This window comes from Cydia amplana, chromosome 10 (assembly GCF_948474715.1).
Source record: "Cydia amplana chromosome 10, ilCydAmpl1.1, whole genome shotgun sequence".
In the NCBI taxonomy this organism is placed as follows: domain Eukaryota; kingdom Metazoa; phylum Arthropoda; class Insecta; order Lepidoptera; family Tortricidae; genus Cydia; species Cydia amplana.
The window spans coordinates 6,426,061-6,450,698 of NC_086078.1; the positions used below are offsets into that span (position 1 = coordinate 6,426,061).

At 38.1% G+C, this 24,638-nt stretch overlaps 2 protein-coding genes across 2 annotated transcripts; one reads left to right on the forward strand and one right to left on the reverse strand.

Moving 5' to 3' along the window:
* Positions 1-135: 135 nt before the first annotated feature.
* LOC134651372 (pleiotropic regulator 1) lies at positions 136-17,916 on the forward strand. Its single transcript, XM_063506460.1, has 10 exons — positions 136-389; positions 1,169-1,293; positions 2,297-2,521; positions 3,016-3,102; positions 3,780-3,865; positions 4,752-4,874; positions 5,396-5,467; positions 14,175-14,349; positions 15,672-15,817; positions 17,697-17,916. Exons 1-10 carry the CDS (start codon positions 274-276, stop codon positions 17,886-17,888), a joined length of 1,347 nt encoding a protein of 448 aa, XP_063362530.1. The 5' UTR covers positions 136-273; the 3' UTR covers positions 17,889-17,916.
* A 1,616-nt stretch (positions 17,917-19,532) lies between these two features.
* On the reverse strand, positions 19,533-24,116 carry LOC134651421 (tubulin-folding cofactor B). The gene is made up of 5 exons (XM_063506525.1): positions 23,930-24,116; positions 23,322-23,521; positions 22,323-22,466; positions 20,510-20,668; positions 19,533-19,728 (listed from the first exon to the last, which is right to left on the reverse strand). The coding sequence occupies exons 1-5, from the start codon at positions 24,050-24,052 to the stop codon at positions 19,611-19,613; spliced, it is 744 nt and encodes a 247-aa protein (XP_063362595.1). The 5' UTR covers positions 24,053-24,116; the 3' UTR covers positions 19,533-19,610.
* Positions 24,117-24,638: the final 522 nt, after the last annotated feature.

Sequence of the window (24,638 nt, forward strand, 5' to 3'; positions counted from 1 at the left end):
TTTGCCGCCTTTTTCTACTGTCAAGATCTGGTTGACCAAGTATACATTCCTGAACGAAAAGTTGCTGTCATGTTTAGCTATTAGCTGTCAGCTGTCAGTCAAGTCAAACTGACAGCTCAAAATTGACGCGACGCGACGCCGTATGCCTGCTAGGGCATATACGGAATTATTATTTTAATAATAAATTATTATGACTAGGTCTGTAGCTTAATAAGAAACTAGTAAATATTGAAACATTACAGTTTAAGTGGTTTAAAAGTTTAACGTAATAAAATGGCTGACGACGTGATAAAGCACTCTGTTCACACTTTGGTGTTCAGATCGTTAAAGAGGTCTCACGATATGTTCCTGGCTAACCAGGGAATGTTGCCGCCGATTGATGAGAAAGCGTGAGTATAGAACTCATAATTATATTCAGAAAGTACTGTATTAGTTCGCGTATCAAAGATTTTTGACGATGGTTAAACCATTGTAGGTTATATTTTGGAATATGTTTGAGCGCAAACTTCGATAATCCTACGAGAAAGTTTTAGTAAAAAAGAACATGCGAACGTTTTCCTTTAACTGTATGTTCTCAAGTTTCAACTCCTGCTGTAATATTTTTGTAACTATAGTATACATTTCATTAATTAGGTGTGAACAATTTATACTGTAAAGTTTGAAGGATTTACTAGCTGAAGTACAGACTTGGCGGAGAACTAAATGCTGGTAATAAAATAACGTTCTTATAAATTTTTACTCGTAGATTGGATTTCTATTGAATTACCAATTTCTATAAATTTACATCATATTTATACTGTTGACTATGTTATGGTTCTTTCCTTGCATTAGTAAAGTTCCTTGAATCGATATTCTTGATGACTAAAGTCTATTTTTTTATTCGGTAGACTAAAATGACATTTCATAGTATGAAATGACACATGATGTTCATACTAAGAATGTCATTTTAGTCTACCAAATAAAAAAAATGACTTTAGAGAACCTTATCATCATTAGTTGAATTGTTAAAAACAATACAATAACAATATGACAACATTTGCACTATTGTAATTTGGTAAAATGTTTTATTTTTTATTTATTAATTTACAATCATAGATATCACTTACAGACGTGTGTCCAACGCGTGATGTTGTTTTATTGACAATGTTAACTGTTCTAAATGTTGCAGTGAGAAGATCCTAAAGTCAGTGAAGGCCAGAGACAGCTACGGGCAAGTAATGGCGGCCGTGCAGAAGGCTCAAGCAGTCAAGCAGCAGGAAGTGATGAGCCGGCCGGAGACACCACATGATACAGGTATGACAACATTACAGAGCAGCATGGGTAGTAGGTATAATGACACTGTTAGATTATGAAATAAAGGCTGGTATAGATTGTAGATACTATTTAAGTTTACAATATTTTTTATCTTCTGCAATAATTATTATTTTGTGAGCTGATGATTATGGGTGAATCAACTTTTTCTTGTCACTCGTTGCCATAGTTACGTTCTCCTGGGTCACTCTTTAAAACCTGATTTTTAGGCATTCAAAATCACCAAACACGCTTTTTTGTGATACTTATAAACCCTTTCCATTGAGGGTCGTCTACCAAGCGTGTCAGAAGAAGGTGGTGTACAATGTCTTCTAACAAACTATGTTACTAATATCTCTTGGCTGACCGGACAGAATAACAACAAGAAATAGTTAGTAAGTAAGTAAGTAATCATTTATTGTCAGATTGTGCATGTCAGTTTACAGATATTACAATATTATTAGATTGGTGAGTGTCACAATCGACCGGTTTACGGTATACAATTTCCTTATACCTAAAATACATACAGTACAATTCAAAATACACTAAAACTTAAATAAATAGCAAAAATACAAAATTCAAATAAACTAAGAGTCAATTAAATATTATTATAATTTACATTGCTATTAAGGTCAGTATTCATTAGGTAGGTATCATTCACATGTCAAGCGTTCGATTTTGTTCTGTCTTGAGAAAAAAAAGTTGAACCACCCTTATCCATTTAATAATACTAATAATTTGAGCCTATATAACGTCCCACTGCTGGGCACAGGCCTCCTCTCATGCGCGAGAGGGAGGGATTGTCCATTTGCATGACAAAAATAATTTTTAAGTAGATGGCATGAAAACCTTGAGCAAAACTGTTGCACATTGCCTTTACTTTGTGGTAAGATCATAATGATAAAATTGACCATTAAACATGTATGTAGAATATTGACTTGGCCATTCTTGATAATTAAAAAGTATCCAGTCTTATTTCTTAACCATATGTTATTGTTTCCAACAGAAATGGCAGAATCAGCGGCTCTAGGCTCCGACGGCGCCATGCTACCGTTCACTGGGCCTGCACCCTCCCCCGCGCCCACATCCACTGCTATCGCGCCCCGGAAACCACCCACCATGCCCAAGCCCAAGTGGCACGCTCCGTGGAAACTGTTCAGAGTCATATCGGGCCATCTTGGCTGGGTGCGGTGTGTTGCTGTGGAGCCGGGGAACGAGTGGTTTGCTACAGGTAATTTAACTTTCAGGTATTCTGATGGCTTTGTCATAAGCAAATGTCTATTTTACTTTAAGTATTTACTTAAATTATAATCTTGTATTAAGAATAAATTCTTAAGAATGTCAAAAGCCGCCAAATGGAGCCAGTGTAGCTTTATTCATAAGCGCATTGTAATATGCCTACTTGAATAAACTATCTTTTATTCTTATCTTTATCTTAAAAACATCCAATATTTCAGGAAGTTCAGGAACAAATAATATAATGCTCTTATTGATTACACAATTTAATTTTCTTCCTGAGAATCAATCCCAGGACCACCACCTTCACAAACTAGGGACTAACAATTAAGTTAAGTAGCTATTTATAATAGTGATTAAAACATTTATCCCAAGACCAGGCACAACATTAAATTACCTACCTTTTGTCAGGGTTGTCTGACTAATTTAGTTTATTGTGTTTTGCTTAGGGAGTATTTCTGGATTTGCAAATTCCATTCCATGTTTCAGGTGCCGCAGATCGTGTTATCAAGATTTGGGATCTAGCCAGTGGTAAACTTAAGGTGTCACTCACTGGACACGTCAGTACAGTTAGAGGTAAGAACAGTTTAGACAGATGAATGCGACGCCAGTAAAGTGTCAAGTGGCAAAAAGTAGCAGTTTTTACATTGATTGATTGAAGTAGATGGAACTGTACAGCGCCATATGTTTTCTGGCCACTGGATGGTCAAACACTTGACAATTTAGTTACCTATGTTACCATACCGTATAATTTGGTATAATGTACGGGGCCCAGTGTTGTTAAGATATAAACAAAAAAAGTGTATGTATTCATTTAATTCAATTCATGTTCAGAAAAAAACAACGGGTTGCACTCTGGGAGTGCTGGCAGAAGTGAAAACTCAATCACTATTGCAAAATGTCTGCAGCACTATGTATAATTGAGGTTAACGCCATCTAGCGTTATTTAGTCGCATTATTTGAAACCCCTGAGCACATCAGTGTTAGTACTCGAGTTATATTAATACCAGTTAGAGCGAAACTCACTAGATGGCATTTAAATCAATAAAGAAAAACTCAATGACATTGAAGTAACAGTTTTTTGATCAGGTCACGTGTCTGTCTTACGTCTTACGGTCACGTGACACCTCTCGCGAGTTTAACATTTATTCCCCATCACAAAACGTGCACAGCGCCGCTAAAGAAGTTTTCACTTCAAAAACTATAGACGTCAACAAAGGAATGACTTAATAATGTTAATTTTTAAATTTCAGGTATGGAAGTTTCGTCAAGACATCCATATTTGTTCAGCTGTGGTGAAGACAGACAAGTTAAATGTTGGGACTTAGAATATAATAAGGTAACAAATTATGTATACACGTTATTTAATTTACTGCAGTGTTTTCTGTGTTTTACTGGTAACTAGGCCGAGTATTACATATTCGTAATCCTCATTACCGAAAATTTCATCAAATTCGTTGGATATATCCTTCCTGAAATTATTCTGGCTGACTGTACTTTATAAACCAGTACAATACTAATAATGATTTTTGATTAATAAGCCTCTGATTGAATTTGGCTAGGTTTACTATACTTTCAACTAATATTTTTTTCGCCATAATTTCCCGGTAGCGAACTATTCTCCAGATTTGGAAGCATTTAAAATGGCCTAGCCAAAATGACAATCGTTCATAGAAAACGTCTATGGAAATAGGTACGTGACTTTTTGGTAGCATCTGTTGGGCGTTTATGTACGATTGTCATCTTACTGCCCCCCACAGACAAGACATCCTTGAGCATAGTAGCGCTCCCCCCTCTGCCACAAATATACGTTAGTTTTACTCCATTTTCGAGTCAAAGTGTCTTTGTGTGACGTCCGTGTCTTTGAACGGACCAATCACGGCACGGGACTCGCTCACCTCGTCCCCCGCACCCCAGTATTTTTGGCAGCATCGGTTTTATGAAATAATTGGTCTAAACTCCGTCTAGAGGATTCCTAGTCTATGCTGCCCCCAGATACTATAGGGTCTGGCTAATGAAAGTTGAGCCTGAGATAACGCGGGAATTTCAATAAAAACCGCACCTGGCAATAAAATTACTATGAAATTAAATGACAGCTTGAAACTGACAGCTTATTTGATAGGAAAAAAAGTTGCCATATAAAGTTTTAAATAAATCTCAGGCTCAACTTTCATTAGCCATACTCTAGTCTCGACTGCATTACGAGTAACTTGACGAATTTGCAGGTGATCCGGCACTACCACGGGCACCTGTCGGCGGTGTACACACTGGCCCTGCACCCCAGTATCGACGTGCTGGTGACGGCGGGACGCGACGCAACCGCCCGAGTGTGGGACATGCGCACTAAGGTCATTATCCTTTTTTTTTGTGGTTCATCAATAACGAAAATGTGTAAAAACTCTAGGCAACTCTAGGTGCTTCATATTAATGTGGGGACGTCGGTGGCAGAGACTAGAGGAAAGGCGCCTTGGTGGGAGTTGAGGGATTTTAATGGCTGACGACAACATGCCATAATAACCTATGAACCTACGTAATTCGGTAATTGTTGTAACGAACATCGATATTAAACTTTCGTGAGACATATTTTTAGTCGCTATTGGCGACATGTGCATGAGTTCCAGTCGCCATGAGCACTCGAGCCTGAGGAAGGACCACCGAAGGGCCCGAAACATGTCGCCAATAGCGACTAAAAATTCATGTGAGTGAAACCGTTGTCATCTAAACAGTTCTAACTTTACATGTTGGAGACTCACTGTTAATAGATAATTGCTTGGAACCATCCCGTGTCAACGCCAAAAAATGCCAACATCATTCCTAGCAGAAAGTAGCAATTCTAAACCTTAATTGAATCCTATTTCTGTGTTGACAGGCTAATGTCCACACCCTCACAGGACACACAGACACCATTGCGTCACTACAGTGCCAGGCAGGTGAACCACAGGTTAGTGACATTAAACTGTTTTCATCATACTTTCTTTTTTAATATGTACCTATTTAGATTGGCTATGGCTGTAAATAAATTCAAATACCTGTTTAAAATCTATCAATATTAGGAATACAACAGTCGATTTTAAGTTATTCAATGATATCAACGGTGCGAAAACCAGTACAAAAATAAAGGGAGCAGAATTAATTCTGCCTGATTTATTTTGAAATGGTATTCACTAGTGGCTCTGTGAGCTGTAGACCTCGCGAGCAGAGCTTAAAACTGAATAAATGTATGGCAAAAATATTTATTAAAATATAGGTATAGTACATGAGTTAAGGAACGCTTCCCACGTATCCCCGACCTCCAGCAACACACCGACGGCAAGACATTAAAGATTATCTTCAGCGTCGATAGAAGGAATGCAGACGCACCTAATGGGATAAACAAACGCACCCTTTGATACAAGTACAGGCGCATGTAATGCATCACCTATTTTATGGCGGTTGTCAATTAATGCCGGTCCCACGGGATCGACTCTTCATTATCTTAATGGCAGCGACAGCATAAACGCTCCAGAAACTTCTCATGGCCTACGTGACTCCAGACAACGCATCCCCACGGTTTCGGGATGAATATAAGCGGCCATCCCGACCAGCGGAAGACAGTTCTCATCGAGTTCTGATCGAGTTCTCATCGAGTTCTGATCGAGTTCTCATCGAGTCCTCATCTAGTTCGCATCCAGCGACCAGGCTACACGTGAGCTCCGAATCGCTCGGTGTACCGGTACACCCTCGCGCTTCTAAACTATATTGAATTAAACTCGTAATTGTAAAATCAAATAAAGTAAATACCTCCTCATCGGTGTTTTATAAGAAGACCTCCGTTCTCTCAAGACACTTAACTGGTGACAGCGACGGGCGAGTCTCCCAGCGAGCAGCGGCTACACATCGTCGGCGCGAACTGGAAGGTTTCAACCTGAAGAGATTCGACCACTGCCTTATGAAGACCACAGTACTCATCGCACTGGCGGCTACCCTGTGAGTTTTCCTATATTTTCCTTTCATTTTCCTAATTATTTTGTACGCATTTCCACCATTTTTTTTTCTTAAAAAAAAAAAAAAAAGAAGAGTTCCATTCTGTATTTCATATTTGATAGGATTTAATTAATTTTATATCAAAATGGCTCTGAATCATACTACGATCGAAAAATATTTGCCCAAATATGAAGGTGATAGACAAACTTTAGATTTCTTTTTAAATCAAGTTACTATGTTAGCTAGAGCAGCAGACGCTGACGCAAGGGCCCTGTTTCCAATTATATTAAAAAGCAAGTTACGCGGGGAAGCAATTAAAGCAATTGCTCACATGCCAAACAACACGGTAGAAGAAATTGTAAATTCCTTAAGGTCTAAATTTGGTGACACTAGAAGTATAGAACAAATTCTTTCTGAAATCACTCGCATTAAACGGTTCCCTAACGAAAGTGCTCTAGGATTTGCTGATAAAATAAAAGAACTTTTGTACGCAGCGAAAAATAAAGCGGATTCACCGCAAGCAACAGCCATTTTGGAGAACGTTTGCATCGACCAATTATGTAAACACTTGGATATCGCGACTGATCGATTAATCCGTTCCGCGCAACACACCACTTTTGATGACGCGTATAATCAATTAAAACACGAGTTAGAAGTCCACCCCGAGTACTTCCAGAGAAAACAAGAAAAATCATTTAAATCTAATCCAAGATTTAACTATAATAATAAAAACTATAATCAACATACTATACTAAAACCGAATTTCAATCAAAACCGCGTAAATCAACACCAATCTAACCAATTCGCACAAATATCTTATCCTAATCTGCAGTTAAATAACAACAACAATCAAATGCATTGGGCCAACCAACCGCGACCAACTCCGGAACAATGGCGACAAACATACCCGCCAAAACACCAACCTCAAAGATTAACTGACCATTTAGATAGTGATATTTCAATGAGAACCGCGACTAGTAGGCGACCTGTAAATCGTCCGCCAAGACCGCGACCGGTAGAAGTTTTTAATACACAAATAAATACCAATGAACATAATGGTAATTACGAACATAATTATGACCCCAACACGTATGATGGCGATGATTTTTTTCAAGAAACAGGACCACAAAACGAATTGACGTAAAATTAAATTATTTAGATAAAGATCATCTCCCATATATCACTATAGATGAATGGGGAGGAAAAATCTTAATAGATTCTGGTAGTAATAGGTGCCTTATTGGATCATCAATATTGAAGTCTAATAGGAATTTTAATAATAAAGTTATCGATAAAGAGTTTACAATTACGACTGCTCATAGTAAAACAAAACATCGAGGAGCTATTAATTTAAAATTATACCCGTTAGGCGAAGACATAGAACATGAATTTTTGATCTATGACTTTGACCCCAAATATGCGGGAATGATAGGATGGGACCTGATTTTAAAGCTTAACGCAATAATTCATCCAAAAAAGTGTGAACTTATCATGCCAAACAAAATAATTCCAATTAGCATAGACTATCCGGAGAAAATCTCAAAAATCGATCCGCTCTCGGATAATCTAATTACATGTGTATCTAACAAACCGGACGGCGAATACTTTATCCCTGAAATCGGGACAAACACCGTCCTCATTAATTGTGCATTAGTGTCAGTGATAGATGGCAAATATAGATTAGGTGTCACAAACCTAAGTCCTAGGCCCCAAAAATTCAAAAATAATTTTGATAATTTCTTACAACCAATACCGAATGGATTAAAATCTGTATCGGAAGTATTAGACAATGTTAAAATAAACAAAACGGAAGCTAGCAAATTAACGATTCGAACGGATCACATGAATATGGAAGAAAAAGCTAAAATTACCAAGTTAGTACACGAATTTAAAGACGTGTTTCATACGGGTCAAGAGCCACTTACCTTTACCCATACAGTTAAACATAAATTACGTTTGACAGATGATACACCCATTTATGTGCGCAATTACAGGAAACCACCAAAACAACAAGAGGAAATAGACAAACAAGTTAACGAGTTACTTAAAAATGGCATTATTCGTGAGTCTAATTCCCCTTGGAGTTGTCCTGTTCACATTGTACCTAAAAAACCTGACGCATCCGGTAAGGTTAAATGGCGCATGGTCATAGACTATAGGCAATTAAATGCAAAGACAATCGAAGATAAATATCCTCTGCCAAATATAGAGGAAATATTGGATAAATTAGGTAGAGCTCAGTACTTCACTACGCTAGACCTCGCGAGTGGGTACCATCAGATAGAAATGCACGAGGAAGATATCGAAAAAACTGCGTTTTCAACTAATCACGGACATTGGGAATTTTTACGCATGCCTTTTGGTTTAAAAAACGCTCCGGCTACATTTCAACGATTAATGGACTTAATATTACGCGACCTCTTATATAATACATGCCTCGTATATCTAGACGATATAATCATTTACTCAACTTCGTTGGACGAGCACATACAAAAATTACGAAAAGTATTTGAACGCTTGCGACAACATAATTTAAAAATACAACCAGATAAATCTGAGTTTCTTCAAAAACATGTAGAGTACTTAGGACACGAGTTAACACCTAACGGTCTAACACCTAACCAACGCAAAGTACAAGACATAGTTAATTTCCCAGTACCAAAAACCGAAAAAGAAATACGATCCTTTTTGGGATTGACAGGCTATTATAGGAGATTCATTAATAACTATGCTCAAATAACAAAACCATTGACTAAATGCTTAAAAAAACGCGCCAAGATTATAATAGATGATGAGTTTTTAAAGTCAGTACAGAAGCTAAAAGAATTAATTACCAACGAACCTATTTTAAAGTATCCAGATTTTGATCAACAATTTATTGTTACCACAGACGCTAGTGACATAGCGTTAGGAGCGGTTTTGTCTCAGAAAGAAGACAATGTCGAAAAACCAATCGCTTATGCATCTAGAACTTTATCTGATACAGAATCTAAATATTCTACAACTGAAAAAGAGCTACTTGCGATAGTTTGGGCTTGCAAACACTTTAGACCGTACTTATATGGTCGTAAGTTCATCATTTACACCGATCATAAACCTTTAACTTGGTTAATGTCTTTAAAAGACCCCAATTCTAGGTTAACTAGGTGGAGACTTCGACTAGCTGAATTCGACTTCGAAATAAAATACAAACAAGGCTCTATTAACTCGAACGCAGATGCTTTGTCACGGGTAAAAATTAATTTTAACGATAATGAATCAATATTAGCTCAGAACGGTAGCGACATGGATGAACAAATTAACTACAATGATAACCGCGAAGAAATCCAAACACAGCACTCACAAGATGACAACATACACCAGGGAATTCCTATTATGAATGATGTCATAAATAAAAAGCCACATCAAATTTATTTTAAACTACACAATAAATTAGATAATATAAACGTGCGAAAGGAAGACGGTAACGAAATCATAGAAGTTAGCCTGTATACATCTAAACGACCAGGAGAAGCACTCAGGAAACTTGCACGCGAGTATTTAAAACCAGGTATTCACTATTACGCTTTCTTTTACGTAGATGAATTATATCAAGAAATGGTAAAGATCCTCACTAAAGAACCTAATCCTCAAATTCGTATAACTCGTTGTACTGAAATAGTGGAAACCGTAGTTGAAAAGGAAAAGCAAATCGATATCATAAAAAGTTATCACGAAGGAAAAACGAATCATCGCGGTATTACCGAAACTTTAATGCATATTAGTAGGAAATATTGGTGGAAAAATATTATGTCCGATATCCGCGAATATATTAATAACTGCTCTATTTGTAAGGCAGGCAAATACGAACGGCATCCAATGCGTCCACCAATGTTATTGCCACCAATAGCTTTGCGACCACTTAATCATATTTTTTGCGATGTTGTTGATATTGAAGGCAAGCTTTACTTATCTATAGTAGACGGATTCTCTCGTTTCGCAGTAGTTAAAAGATTAAAAGATAAAAATAGCTCAACAGTTATGTCAAAACTTCTTTCTTACTTTGCACACTATGGTGTCCCTGCAGAAATAACGACTGACGCAGGAAAAGAATTCGCACTACTTAAGGAATTAGTTAATTTATATCACATTAAGATTAATTTCACTACGCCTTATAATCCAGCATCACACGGGATCGTCGAAAGATTCCACTCAACGTTGAGAGAACATTGTCGATTGCTTAGTGAACAATATAAAAATAAACTACCGCACGATGACAAAATGAAACTCGCATTAATAGCATACAACAGCTCGATACAATCAGACACAAAATTAACTCCACATGAAATCTTATTTGGACATATCGAAACGGAACCTTTGTTTAACTTTCTCCATGATTCACAGTTGTTAAATACTCTATTGGAAAAACATAGAGAACATTTAAAAACGGTTTACGATTATATATACAAAATAAAACGGGATGCTCAAATAAAAAGAACAGACGAATATAATAAGAATACCGAATTACCAGCCCCAATAGTCGAAACTCACGAAAAACTCCCAACCACTAATAAACAAGCTAACGTATTTTGTACTCGCCGAAAAACCTACATTCGCGACACAAAAGCCCCAAAAATATATTTGGATAGTCGAGGTAAACGACGAGCAGCAAATAAATTGAGGCCTGTTGTTGTTACAGGTTCCTCCAAGTCCAGGGTAGTCAACCCTACCAAATCAAGAAGTTAGAAAATCCCAATGGCATATACCTCAAAAAAATAGGACCAATTGCAGAAATAGAAGGCTACAGATATCTAACCAAAAGATGTAATCTAACCGAAATCCTTAACATCCTTAACAAATTAATGTCTAATAGAGTTCAAACTGATAATTACCACATTAACAGTCTTTATACCCATTTATTAGGAAGATTAAAAGGATTAATGAACCAAAACGTTGGTCGATCCAAACGCGGCCTTATTGATGGTCTTGGAACAATTGTTAAATTTATAGCTGGAAACCTTGATGCGAATGATTTAAAAGAAATTAATAACAATATTCAAACCCTTACAAATAACCAAGAAACATTACTTAACAACTTAAACGAAACTATTAACAAAGTTGACTTAAGGCTTAAAAGCATTACAAAACGTTTAAACACTATGTACGAAGTAAGTTTTACTAATAAGGCAAATATTGATATTTTAACTACTTTTATATTAATGGAAGATATAATTAATATCTTAGAGTTAGGCATAACATTAGCTAAGCCAGGAATACCTTGTAAAGACATTTTTGAGGAGGCAAACAATGTAGAAGTCGATCGTATTATGGTTTACACTGTTAGTAATGTCATACACTTTGTTGCAAAAATAGCGGAAATTAAAGCCAAAAGTGGTAATGCATACAACCTCATCCCTTTCCCGACTCATGATGGTCTAATCCTCGAAATCCAAAAACCTTCAATCCTCATTAAAAACTCATGGTACGCCTACCCAAGTGCTGAACAATGCAAAGCTAAGAAAACCATGATGGTCTGCAAACACGTTTGGTGGAAGGACTCCAATAAAACACCTGACTGCATCCATCAAGCTCTGCTTCTCAAAAACAATCACACGTGCCTTACGACGAAACTAGAAGAAGAGGAAGCTATCACAACAATAAACGACGGCAATTTCCTGTTATACTCAAGAGGACCACAACGAGTAACCATCAATTGCAATGAAACGTTTTACGAAGTCATCCAAGGGCCATATAAACTACACCTTAATCCCGGCTGTGAACTACAGATGGCGAACCTATATACTAAAGTGATCTCGAAAACCAACAATCTATTCAAAGAAGAAGTCCAGCAGATACAGATGCACTTAGAACAAAAAACAGATAAGATCCAATATACGGATGAAGATTTACAAATACACCTGAAGCCATTAGAATCAACAATCAAATCAAACATACATCAACATATTTGGATACCCAGCGTGTGGAGCATAAGCATATTTATGTGCCTCATCGGGTGCGCCATATACCTCAAGTGCACCCAACGCCGCAGCAGCATCGAGAACACGGGCGTAACAAGTTACACCCTTAGTTCTCTCTTAAGGGGGGAGGAGTTAAGGAACGCTTCCCACGTATCCCCGACCTCCAGCAACACACCGACGGCAAGACATTAAAGATTATCTTCAGCGTCGATAGAAGGAATGCAGACGCACCTAATGGGATAAACAAACGCACCCTTTGATACAAGTACAGGCGCATGTAATGCATCACCTATTTTATGGCGGTTGTCAATTAATGCCGGTCCCACGGGATCGACTCTTCATTATCTTAATGGCAGCGACAGCATAAACGCTCCAGAAACTTCTCATGGCCTACGTGACTCCAGACAACGCATCCCCACGGTTTCGGGATGAATATAAGCGGCCATCCCGACCAGCGGAAGACAGTTCTCATCGAGTTCTGATCGAGTTCTCATCGAGTTCTGATCGAGTTCTCATCGAGTCCTCATCTAGTTCGCATCCAGCGACCAGGCTACACGTGAGCTCCGAATCGCTCGGTGTACCGGTACACCCTCGCGCTTCTAAACTATATTGAATTAAACTCGTAATTGTAAAATCAAATAAAGTAAATACCTCCTCATCGGTGTTTTATAAGAAGACCTCCGTTCTCTCAAGACACTTAACTCATGTAATATAAACAAAAAATTACAAACTACATAAAGCTACAAACAAAAATTAAACGAATACGCTTAACCCGCGCTTGATAAATAAAAAATACGAAATTTTTCATTTTTTCAAAATAAAAAATAAAATAAAAAACAACTATACGAGATTTAAGTATAAAAAAAAAATACTAAAAGTTATGTAGCAGTATACAATTACTGGGAATGGGATCAGGGACCTGCCGATGCAAACAAAAAAAGCGAAAGTTTGCAAAATACGCCATTATAGTTCTTACTAAAGCTGACGAAATTTAGCTACTCATTCTCAAGTAAAAACTAAATACAAATTTTCTGAATTTTTGGCCATTTAATCTGTAAACATATCTCAAAAAGAAAAAAACTCTTATGATACCGATACGACTATTTGTTTAGGCGGGAGCTATCACAACTCCGCCATTTTGAAAAATTTCCAAAAACCGGATCGACAAAAAATTTTTAGTTAGTCATAGAATTCGGTCACAAAATTTCACGAAAATCGGTTAAGAATTGCGACCTGTAGAGGAGAACATCCGGACATACAAAAGCAAAATGCCCGAGTCAAAACGTAGACCTTCGCTACGCTTCGGTCAATAGGGAATATTACGCGAAAGTCTGCGTAGGGGGCGCCACATCAACAACAAGTAAATAATCAAAGGGTCTACCGCAAACGAGAGAGTCGACATTTTGTTATCTAACCTCTCTATCACTCTTGCATATTCGAGCGATAAAGAGGCATTATAGCTGAGTTTCGATTTCGCGTTCCCCGGTAGGCCCTTTGTAATCAAACCGCCTTGATGTATCAATGTCATATTTGATTGTCTGTGAAAAGTTGTCAAAAAACAGTTTAAGGTACAGTATGTATAAGTTACTCTATGGTATACTTAAGTCACTAGTGCTGCACTCTGGCGGCAAAACATTGCAGTAATACTCCCTATTAGAATTTTTAATATTGTGTCATTTGTCTGCACTGTAACTAACTTAACTTAACTTTGTATAACTTGTGTCTCAGATCATCACAGGCTCGCACGACTCCACGATCCGTCTCTGGGACTTGGCTGCAGGCAAATCTCTGTGCACACTTACCAACCACAAGAAATCTGTGCGGTCCATCGTGATCCACCCTACTCTATACACCTTCGCTTCGGCTTCGCCAGACAATATTAAACAGTGGAAGTGTCCAGAAGGTAATTGTAAACAAGTCAACTTAAGCGGACCATAGGACCGATATGTTATTTGTTTGTATGTTATGGTTATTTGAACCTCCATAAAAGCAATTTCTCAGAACGCAACCTCTATTAATGAGAACCTCTATAATTGACGCGATTTTTTGAACCTCGTTAATTGGCACGACCTGCTTAAATGAAAAACCTGGTTAATTGACAAAAAATTGCCGGTCCCTTGAGATTGCAATTATCCAGGTTTCACTGTATTATACAAACGTATAAAGGTCCTGTTAAATAATAATAATAAAAAGTCAACTTAAGCTTAGTTTTAAAACATATAAACAACCTTACAAACAATTATACTTACATCATCATAAATTTAAATGCAGCAGTGTGGGAAGATCAAAAACTATTTGGCCCACTTGCACCATTCCACTAACCCGGGGTTACCCGGTTAAACCTGGAGTTACCATGGTTACCAGTACAATTTGACACTAGGTTAACGGTCCCTCAAGTCAATACTGAGGATCGTGACATCATGTCCTTCTGTTGAAGACCAGCGATTACTAAGGACTTATTCGGCCAGCATTTCTCTGAAAGAAAATGTACTGAGACGCTTATTTCAATAACTGTTAGGTATCTAATAAGGGCAAAGAAAAATGTATTATAGTCGACTTTTAAAAGCGTTTACATTATACTTCCATTCACCAAATTATCTGATACTAATTACCTATTGTATGTATGTATGTCACTTTATTGCGCATAAACAGGTTTACATGAAACGAACAAAAACAAAACAAAAATAAAACGTTATGTACAAAGGCGAACTTATCCCTAAAAGGGATCTCTTCCAGCTAACCTTTGAGAAAATGCGAAAGGATCAAAACACTAACAGGTGAAAGACGGTTTAATATGGACAAATAGCAATATGAGAATTCAATAACCTATTCAATAATTAGGGTTCCGTAGCCAAATGGCAAAAAACGGAACCCTTATAGATTCGTCATGTCTGTCTGTCTGTCTGTCTGTCCGTCTGTCTGTCTGTCTCTTCGGTCTTCAAAAATGATATTGAGGTTTCTAATATCATTTTTTTCTAAACTGAATAGTTTGCGCAAGAGACACTTCCAAAGTGGTAGAATGTGTGTCCCCCCCCCCTGTAACTTCTAAAATAAGAGAATGATAAAACTAAAAAAAATATATGATGTACATTACCATGTAAACTTCCACCGAAAATTGGTTTGAACGAGATCTAGTAAGTAGTTTTTTTTATACGTCATAAATCGCCTAAATACGGAACCCTTCATGGGCGAGTCCGACTCGCACTTGGCCGCTTTTTTTTTCAGGAAAATTCATCCAGAACCTATCCGGCCACAACGCCATCGTGAACTGCATGGCTGTGAACCCAGAGGGCGTGCTAGTCAGCGGCGGCGACAACGGCACCATGTACTGCTGGGACTGGCGCACCGGGTACAACTTCCAGCGGTTGCAGGTCTGTTTACTGCTTCTTTCTCGTTCCCTCATTGCTTAGGATCGCGACCAGCACGACACGACACGACACGACACACGCACGCACGACACGACACGACAGTATCTCGCGGCGAGATAGACTACCCGTCTTTTTAGGGTTCCGTACCCAAAGGGTAAAAACGGGACCCTATTACTAAGGCTCCGTCCGTCCGTCCGTCCGTCACCAGGCTGTATCTCACGAACCGTGATAGATAGGCAGTTGAAATTTTCACAGATGATGTATTTCTGTTGCCGCTATAACAACAAACACTAAAAACAGAATAAAATAAAGATTTAAGTGGGGCTCCCATACAACAAACGTGATTTTTGACCGAAGTTAAGCAACGTCGGGCGGGGTCAGTACTTGGATGGGTGACCGTTTTATTGCTTGTTTTGCTCTATTTTTTGTTGATGGTGCGGAACCCTCCGTGCGCGAGTCCGACTCGCACTTGGACGGTTTTTAGGGTTCCGTAGCCAAATGGCAAAAAACGGAACCCTTATAGATTCGTCATGTCTGTATGTCTGTCTGTCTGTCCGTCTGTCCGTCTGTCTGTCCGTCCGTATGTCACAGCCACTTTTCTCCGAAACTATAAGAACTATACTGTTGAAACTTGGTAAGTAGATGTATTCTGTGAACTGCATTAAGATTTTCACACAAAAATAGAAAAAAAAACAATAAATTTTTGGGGTTCCCCATACTTCGAACTGAAACTCAAAAATTTTTTTTTCATCAAACCCATACGTGTGGGGTATCTATGGATAGGTCTTCAAAACTGATATTGAGGTTTCTAATATCATTTTTTTCTAAACTGAATAGTTTGCGCGAGACACTTCCAAAGTGGTAAAATGTGTGTCCCCCCCCCTGTAACTTCTAAAATAAAAGAATGATAATACTAAAAAAAATATATGATGTACATTACCATGTAAACTTCCACCGAAAATTGGTTTGAACGAGATCTAGTAAGTAGTTTTTTTTTTCGTCATAAATCGCCTAAATACGGAACCCTTCATGGGCGAGTCCGACTCGCACTTGGCCGCTTTTATTATTTTCTCTCTCTTCCTAGCTATTCATCCCACATGGTGGTAGGATCAGCTTTCCTGCTTAACCTTCTCCACTTCGCCCTGTCCATGACATCGTCCTCGGATAACTTGCACTTACTCATGTCCTCCCTGTCTACCCGTCTTTTTCTAACTATCTTAATAAAAGAGGGACGGGTAGTCTATCTCGCACGTACCTGAACGCGCCTAAAATAACCTCTACGTCATGTCTTGGAGACCGCTTGTCAGGGAAATAGGAAGGGTGTAATTACGGGACTAGCCAGATATTGGGGATTGGCCAGATAGTAAAATGTGAATTAAATTTCACGTTTTCTCCATAGTAAATGTATGGAAAAAGTTTTCTTTAAGTTGTGGCTTTTTAGTACATTACCGTAAGTTGACCCCAAAGAAACTATTGATACTGGATAGGAATGGAATCGATTGGCATACAAAAATAGCATGTGAAAAATAAAAGTTTTCATTTTCATACAAATTGTATGGGAAAAGTTTTCCTCGATTTGTGGCTTCTCTAGCCGGAATTTTTTTTGGTTCCATTCCATACAAGCTTTTGATCCTCAATAGCCCATTCCTATTGATTGGCATCAAAAAAAAAGTTTGTCAAAAATTACCTTTTTCTCGCACCCTGTATGTTTTTTCCAAAATCTGTAAAAGCCAATCTTCATTAATTTGAAATCGAGGGAAGGTCTTCTAAGACCGTTTTCTCGTAGCAGCACGGGATCTGGTAGCTGCCCTCACTGACCCAAAAAGAAAATCCATTCTGTATATGTTATGACCGAAATAAAATACCCTTTTACCATCTCCAGTCGGCAGTCCAGCCCGGCTCCATGGACTCCGAGGCGGGCATATTCGCGATGACCTTCGACCGCTCGGCCTCGCGTCTCATCACGGCCGAGGCCGACAAGAGCATCAAGATATACCGCGAGGACGACACGGCCTCCGAGGAGACTCATCCTATCAACTGGCGTCCGGAGATTCTTAAGAGGAGGAAGTTTTAATAAATTGATTTTTAAAGTACTTTCTTTTATTTTTAACATCTTAGTGTGATCATTTTTTATCCCAAGACCATCTTCGCGATGGCCTTCGACCGCTCGGGCTCGCGTCTCATTACGGCCGGGGCCGACAAGAGCATCAAGAGAAATCGCGAGGCCGCGAGGATGACACGGCCTCGGAGGAGACTCATCCTATCAACTGGCGTCCGGAGATTCTTAAGAGGAGGAAGTTTTAATAAATTGATTTTTAAAGTACTTTGTTTTATTTTTACTATCTTAGTGTGATCACTTTTGTATCCCATGACCATCTTCGCGATGGCCTTCCGACCGCTCGGGCTCGCGTCTCATCACGGCCGAGGCCGACAAGAGCATCAAGATATACCGCGAGGACGACACGGCCTCCGAGGAGACATCCTATCAACTGGCGTCCGGAGATTCTTAAGAGGAGGAAGTTTTAATAAATTGATTTTTCGAGTACTTTCTTTTATTTTTAATATCTTAGTGTGATCATTTTTTATCCCAAGATCATCTTCGCGATGACCTTCGACAGCTCATACACATATACAACCTCCAATACTTGCCAGGTTGATTCCGTCGTAAAGTACGTTATTTGTACGTGATGTCAGAAAGAGTTTTAGAAAAGCGGTAATATTAAAAATTATGTAGTTTTTAAGGATCCAGAAACTTTCATTATGGCCTAAATATAATATCAATTTCATTATAATGCCATTTGTAAAAAGTAAATGAATCAAGGGATATTGAAATTAAAAACATTGTTTTAGTACTTTTTATTTTTAAAAATAGTGCTTCATAAATTAAACATTACAAAGCGAATTTACAATTAATGTTAAGCAACTTTAATTTAAAAGATATGTAGACCTTGTGGAATGGATTTTTAACATGATTGTTAACAACGAAGTAAAAATTCTTTATAAGTAAACCAAAGAATTATAAGGTACCTACGTAAAAATACCTACTATTTTTTTTTGTTTAAGTTATTAAAAAACTAACCATGCCTTGGATATGATATAGGTAATCCAACCAAGCTATGGTCCTTTCCTCTATACATAAAATAGAGAGGGTTCTATCTAATTTTGTTGGATAGAGTAAAACATTCTAAAAATGCACGAAGTCCGCTCAACTTCACTTCAGACATATTATAAAATTATAATTTTAGTACCCTATGTAATAATAATCTCACTCCATTAGTCTATTTGCGTCTTGCAAACTTATGAGTGGTGAGTTAACTTGCCCGCAAGCTGTAAGTATAAGAAAAATAAATGCAACCATGAAATAAAACATCAAATCTATCACATAAGTGGACAGTTCGCAGTATAAATAACTAAGCACTTTTCGCACAGAACTTTAAAGTTAAGAGAGCAATTATTCAGTGCCTAATATGATTAGCAACTTTTGCTGTTGACTGTACAGCTAGCTGCAAAATTGCATTATGAACAAATTAATTTCTAATGTGCCTATGCACTTTTGCAGCTTACTACAGTTGCCATCAGATATATTGGAGCGGCCAAGGTGCTCACAAATATCTGAACACGCCTTTACTGTCAAGGCGTTAAGTGTGTTAAGATATTTTTGAGCGCCTCGACAGCTCCGATATATCAGATGGCGAGACGGCGAGACTGTACATCGTGAAGATAATTTTGACGAATGCAGAGGTTGACGTATAATTTATAAAATGAATGAGCGTTTTGAGTGATCGCGATCATATATTCATATCTCATCGTCAAGATCAAACGCCTCTTCGGGAAAGTCGCCGACTGTGACGTATGCTGGTTTGACGAAACCGCCGTATTTAGGAGGGCAAGTGAAGTACCGCTTGCCATTCACCCTGGAATGATAAAATAAATACATGAATAATACATTTATTACAACTAAAGTCTATTTTTTTATTCGGTAGACTGAAATGACAGTTAATAGTATCAAATGGCATTTCATGTTCATACTATTAACTGTCATTTCAGTCTACCGAATAAAAAAATAGACTTTAAATGGGACTTTTATAATAAAAATTAGCATTAGTAAATTGGCAGTGGAAACCAGTAGATATGTAGTATACCTACTTTGTGTCATATGCCTAGTGGCTTTGCCTAGTTGGTGTCCACCCGATATTGTTTTTGGTTGTAAAATTATTTCTGATCAATAAATGTTTTTGAAGTGAAAACTTCTTTAGCAGCGCTGGGCACTTTTTGAGGTGGGGAAAAAATGATAAACTCGAGACAGCGTAAGGCGATCACGTGACCATAAGGGGCGTAAGGCGATACGTGACCGTAAGCCCCGTAAGGTGGCCACTCATAATTTAAATGGCATTTAAATCAATAAAGAAAAACTCAATGTTATTTGACATTTATGTTGCGGACTCCTTTTCAAGACTGTACCTATGTTCAAATAATTTGACGTTGTCATGGCAGTATGTAAATAAACATGTCAATGAAAAAGTGTGATCTTATTTGAGAATGATAATAATATAATAATAAATAAATAAATAGAATACCTCCTCTAAACGTATGTATCGTGTTACCGGGCATCGGTAACATAGTGAGGTGAGTTTTCACTTCTATCGGCACTCCCGGAGTGCAACCGTTGTTGCTTGTTTTTTTGTAAGTACTCACTCGCCGTCATTCTTGCCTCTCGGCTCGTCATACTGCACGCCGATCCAGAATCCTTTAGCGCCCTCTAGCGGCCCGTTGTACCGTACTGTCGCCCGCCGTACGCCCTGCGATGGCACGCGCACTTCGCAACGCGCGCCTACAAGTACCGCTGCTGCCAGCCTGGAAATATATTAGATATCACATTCAAAATAGTGCTATTTTATATTCTCTAGACACTTCTAGTCAGGATAGATGAATTCGCATTTACTATTGCGTAAGGGCTTTTTGACACTAAGAATATATTTTTTCAGCAGGCTCTATTATTCACCCCCAAACACATCACCAGATAGACAGCTATCACAACATCATTTTCGTCCTTTCCACAATATTGTGTCATGTGATATGCTGCCCAATATCAAAACGGACTACCAATGGGTCAGCCGCATTTGAGGGAAGCCAGTGCTGTCAAACTGGTTTTACTTGACAGACATACTCCAATGATTTGATTCTTTCCAAGCTCCGTCTGTGATGCATGTTTGCCAAAATGCTAAATGTTATGGCACTAAAATTAATGTGACGCGACGCATAATCATAAACCTTGTTGGAATGCACAAAGGTTGATATTGGGCAGTTGACATCTTTGAAAAATTAGTAGAACATGGTACAACAGTTCCTCTAACAACTGCAAATTTTGTCCCCTGGCTGAAAGGACAGAATATAAAAAAAGCGGCCAAGTGCGAGTCGGACTCGCCCATGAAGGGTTCCGTATTTAGGCGATTTATGACGTATAAAAAAAAACTACTTACTAGATCTCGTTCAAACCAATTTTCGGTGGAAGTTTACATGGTAATGTACATCATATATTTTTTTTAGTTTTATCATTCTCTTATTTTAGAAGTTACAGGGGGGGGGGACACACATTTTACCACTTTGGAAGTGTCTCTCGCGCAAACTATTCAGTTTAGAAAAAAATGATATTAGAAACCTCAATATCATTTTTGAAGACCTATCCATAGATACCCCACACGTATGGGTTTAATGAAAAAAAAAATTTTTGAGTTTCAGTTCGAAGTATGGGGAACCCCAAAAATTTATTGTTTTTTTTCTATTTTTGTGTGAAAATCTTAATGCGGTTCACAGAATACATCTACTTACCAAGTTTCAACAGTATAGTTCTTATAGTTTCGGAGAAAAGTGGCTGTGATATACGGACGGACAGACAGACGGACAGACAGACAGACATGACGAATCTATAAGGGTTCCGTTTTTTGCCATTTGGCTACGGAACCCTAAAAACAAATACAGAAACAGTATCTTATCTCTTATCTTATTATTTTCGGGGGCCCTTACGGATACACTTCGACCCATAGGGATCTTTTGTGCAATTACCCCCTGGAGAAGATCCGTCAGCTACTCAAGAGCTTTTCCCACCATATCCATGTGTCGGATGATGGAGCTCATGGGTAGCGTTTTAAAGTCCTTTGGTTCCAGATATCCTGCTCCAAAGTCCTTCATTCTTTGTCTGGCGAGGGCGTGACATTCACACATTAAGTGTTTCACTGTCTCTTCCTCTTCGCCACACATACGACAATCGGTGTTGTCAGAATGTCCCATCTTGGTCAGAATTCCCTTGACCCCGTAATGACCAGTGAACACCCCCGTTATGATTTGGAGTTGTCTTTTGCTAAGTTTCCAAAGCTTTTTGCTCCAGCCGGAGTCTACTCCTTGCATGAAGAGCTTTGCATGCTTTAGACCCGTCAGACTGTTCCATTCTTCCTGATGTTTGGTCTATTTGGTGTTTGGATACAGAAACAGTAAAAAAATGACAGCATACCTGGCTTCCTCCTCCAGTTCCTGCTGCTGCTGCTCCTTCATTTTAGCCATCTCCTCCTCATTGTACTTGCCGAGCCTGTTCCGCTGCAGGAACGAGCGCACCGTGTCTCCTTTCTTCTCATACTCCTCTTCTGACAAACGAAATCTAAAATGATAACAAGAAATATAGGCTTTATTTATAAAATGTGTGCCTCATAGTTAGTTATAAAAATATTGCTTAAAGAAAACATAGGAGCAGGTAGGTAGTAGTTTTTTCCTTATACCTAATATTTTATTGTACCCTATAAAAGATGGAATCTCAACACTGAATTTTATTTGCTTGTGGTGAGCGATCCGACTGAACACCTAGCGATCTTCACCAAGGAGGAGTTTTGGCCGAAGAGTGTCAAGTTCCGGCAGTTCCGCGGCCGGCTCCCTGACACAGCGGGGTTGCGAGTTTTATGATGTATTTTATAATAATATGTATGGTAAACTTTAAATAAATGTCATATACTAAGAAAAAGTGACCCAGGCCTCCAGTGCCCCAGGCTGGAATCGAACCAGCGTCCTCTGCTATCACGGCAGGTGCCTGTGCCATTCGGCCACTGGGCCACAGTGGCATAGGTCGAATTTTTCCAACTATATGCACTTCTTACTGAAGGCTTATGGCGCCCCCTGGCCACCTATAAGGTAGAACAGTATGGTTAACTTTCTAACTGGAACCTTTCTAATATTTTCTGAAAATAATTTAATTTGTTCTAATACAATATGTATGGTAGATTTAAGGAATTTATATATGGGTCAATAGTTGACTGAAAATAAAGTTTTTCATTCATTCATTTCTGAATTTTCCAGGCAAAATACTACCTTGAGATTTTAATTTTAGGTTGTCATTCTACATACAGCACAACATACATACATACATAGAGCAAATTTTGGCTTAGACAGAGATGCCTGGAAGAGAGAGAGGCATTTCCCAAGCAGTAGGACACAACAAGCTAAGAAATCAATATTAATATACCTTTCAGCACTATCCGATGAACTAACATCACTGAGCAAAACAAATTTGTCCTCCACATGTATCCTCATTCCATCATCTACCGGGTAGGACCCAAGCAGCGCATTGTCGTTGTCTATGTCGCACACATAATTGTTTTTACTGTCAAACAACTTCAGTTTCATTGTGGTAGGATTGCCTCCGGTAAGGAGTTCTAGCTTCGTCTAAAAAAAGAGGGGGTCTGTTAATGGTAAGCTGAAATTAATAAAATTACTACATATGATTTTTTTATTTTTTAAATTTTACTTTGTTTAGTTAGACTATACTGTTCAAATTAACTGGATAGGGACATAATTACTCATAATATCTATTGATCTAGAAATTGAGGGATCATTTAATCAAGCAGGAAAGCTTTTGCCAAGCATAGGAGCCTAAAAAAGAACTGCATTTTTCCGATTATGCAGCCTGTTATAATTTGATTCTGCTTTAGGGCTGTCTTTCAAAATCAATTATTTTGAGTCTCATATAAAGATTTCTAATGAAAAAAATAAACCATTTCTAAATGAATGTGTGTTTTTTAAGCATTATAATGCAACTTATAAGAATCTAAGCGGTAGGTGACTCATTATAACCTTAAACTCTGAGACTGTTATTCCTTTTTTGAAACGCCTCTCGACTGGGACTCCGGTTTCGGCGTCAGATTTCGTGATATGCACGTTCACAAAATCTTGGGTAATTACTTGTATATTCTCCATAATTTACAATATTTATTACACACAAACAAATCTCAAAATTGCCTTTGTACTATCTGTCAAAATGCTGTCAAATATATGTCAACTGTCAAAAAATCAACGACAGTCCGTTCAAAAGCTTGATGAGAATGATCAAATAATTTTATTTAATATTTTTCATAAAATAAAAGACGCAATCAAACCAACTTTAAACAAATAATAATATTATGTTTATTTTATTTATACATAATCAAACATCTTTCTTGGCTGTCGTGATTTTTAATTACATTTGTTTATATGGCGCCATCTAGTATCGCGCTTCGTTAATACAGTATTATGCCATTAGAGGGCGCTAATTTGTTTGATTGTAGTTCCCAAGTCTCGAAAATAGTTTAAATCATCGTGTACAGATGGCGCGGATCTCAAAAATAATCAATTTGTTCATCGCTGTTCTCACGCTACAAAATCGTCGACTGAATGCTGTTCAGCTTCACGAAAGCTCCTAGAGACCTGGAACGTTTCTATCAGCCGATGGACTGTTACAAGACGACTGAGTGAGAAGGAGTTGACTCAATAGAGCTGCAAATGCCCCGAAACTCACCCCAATACC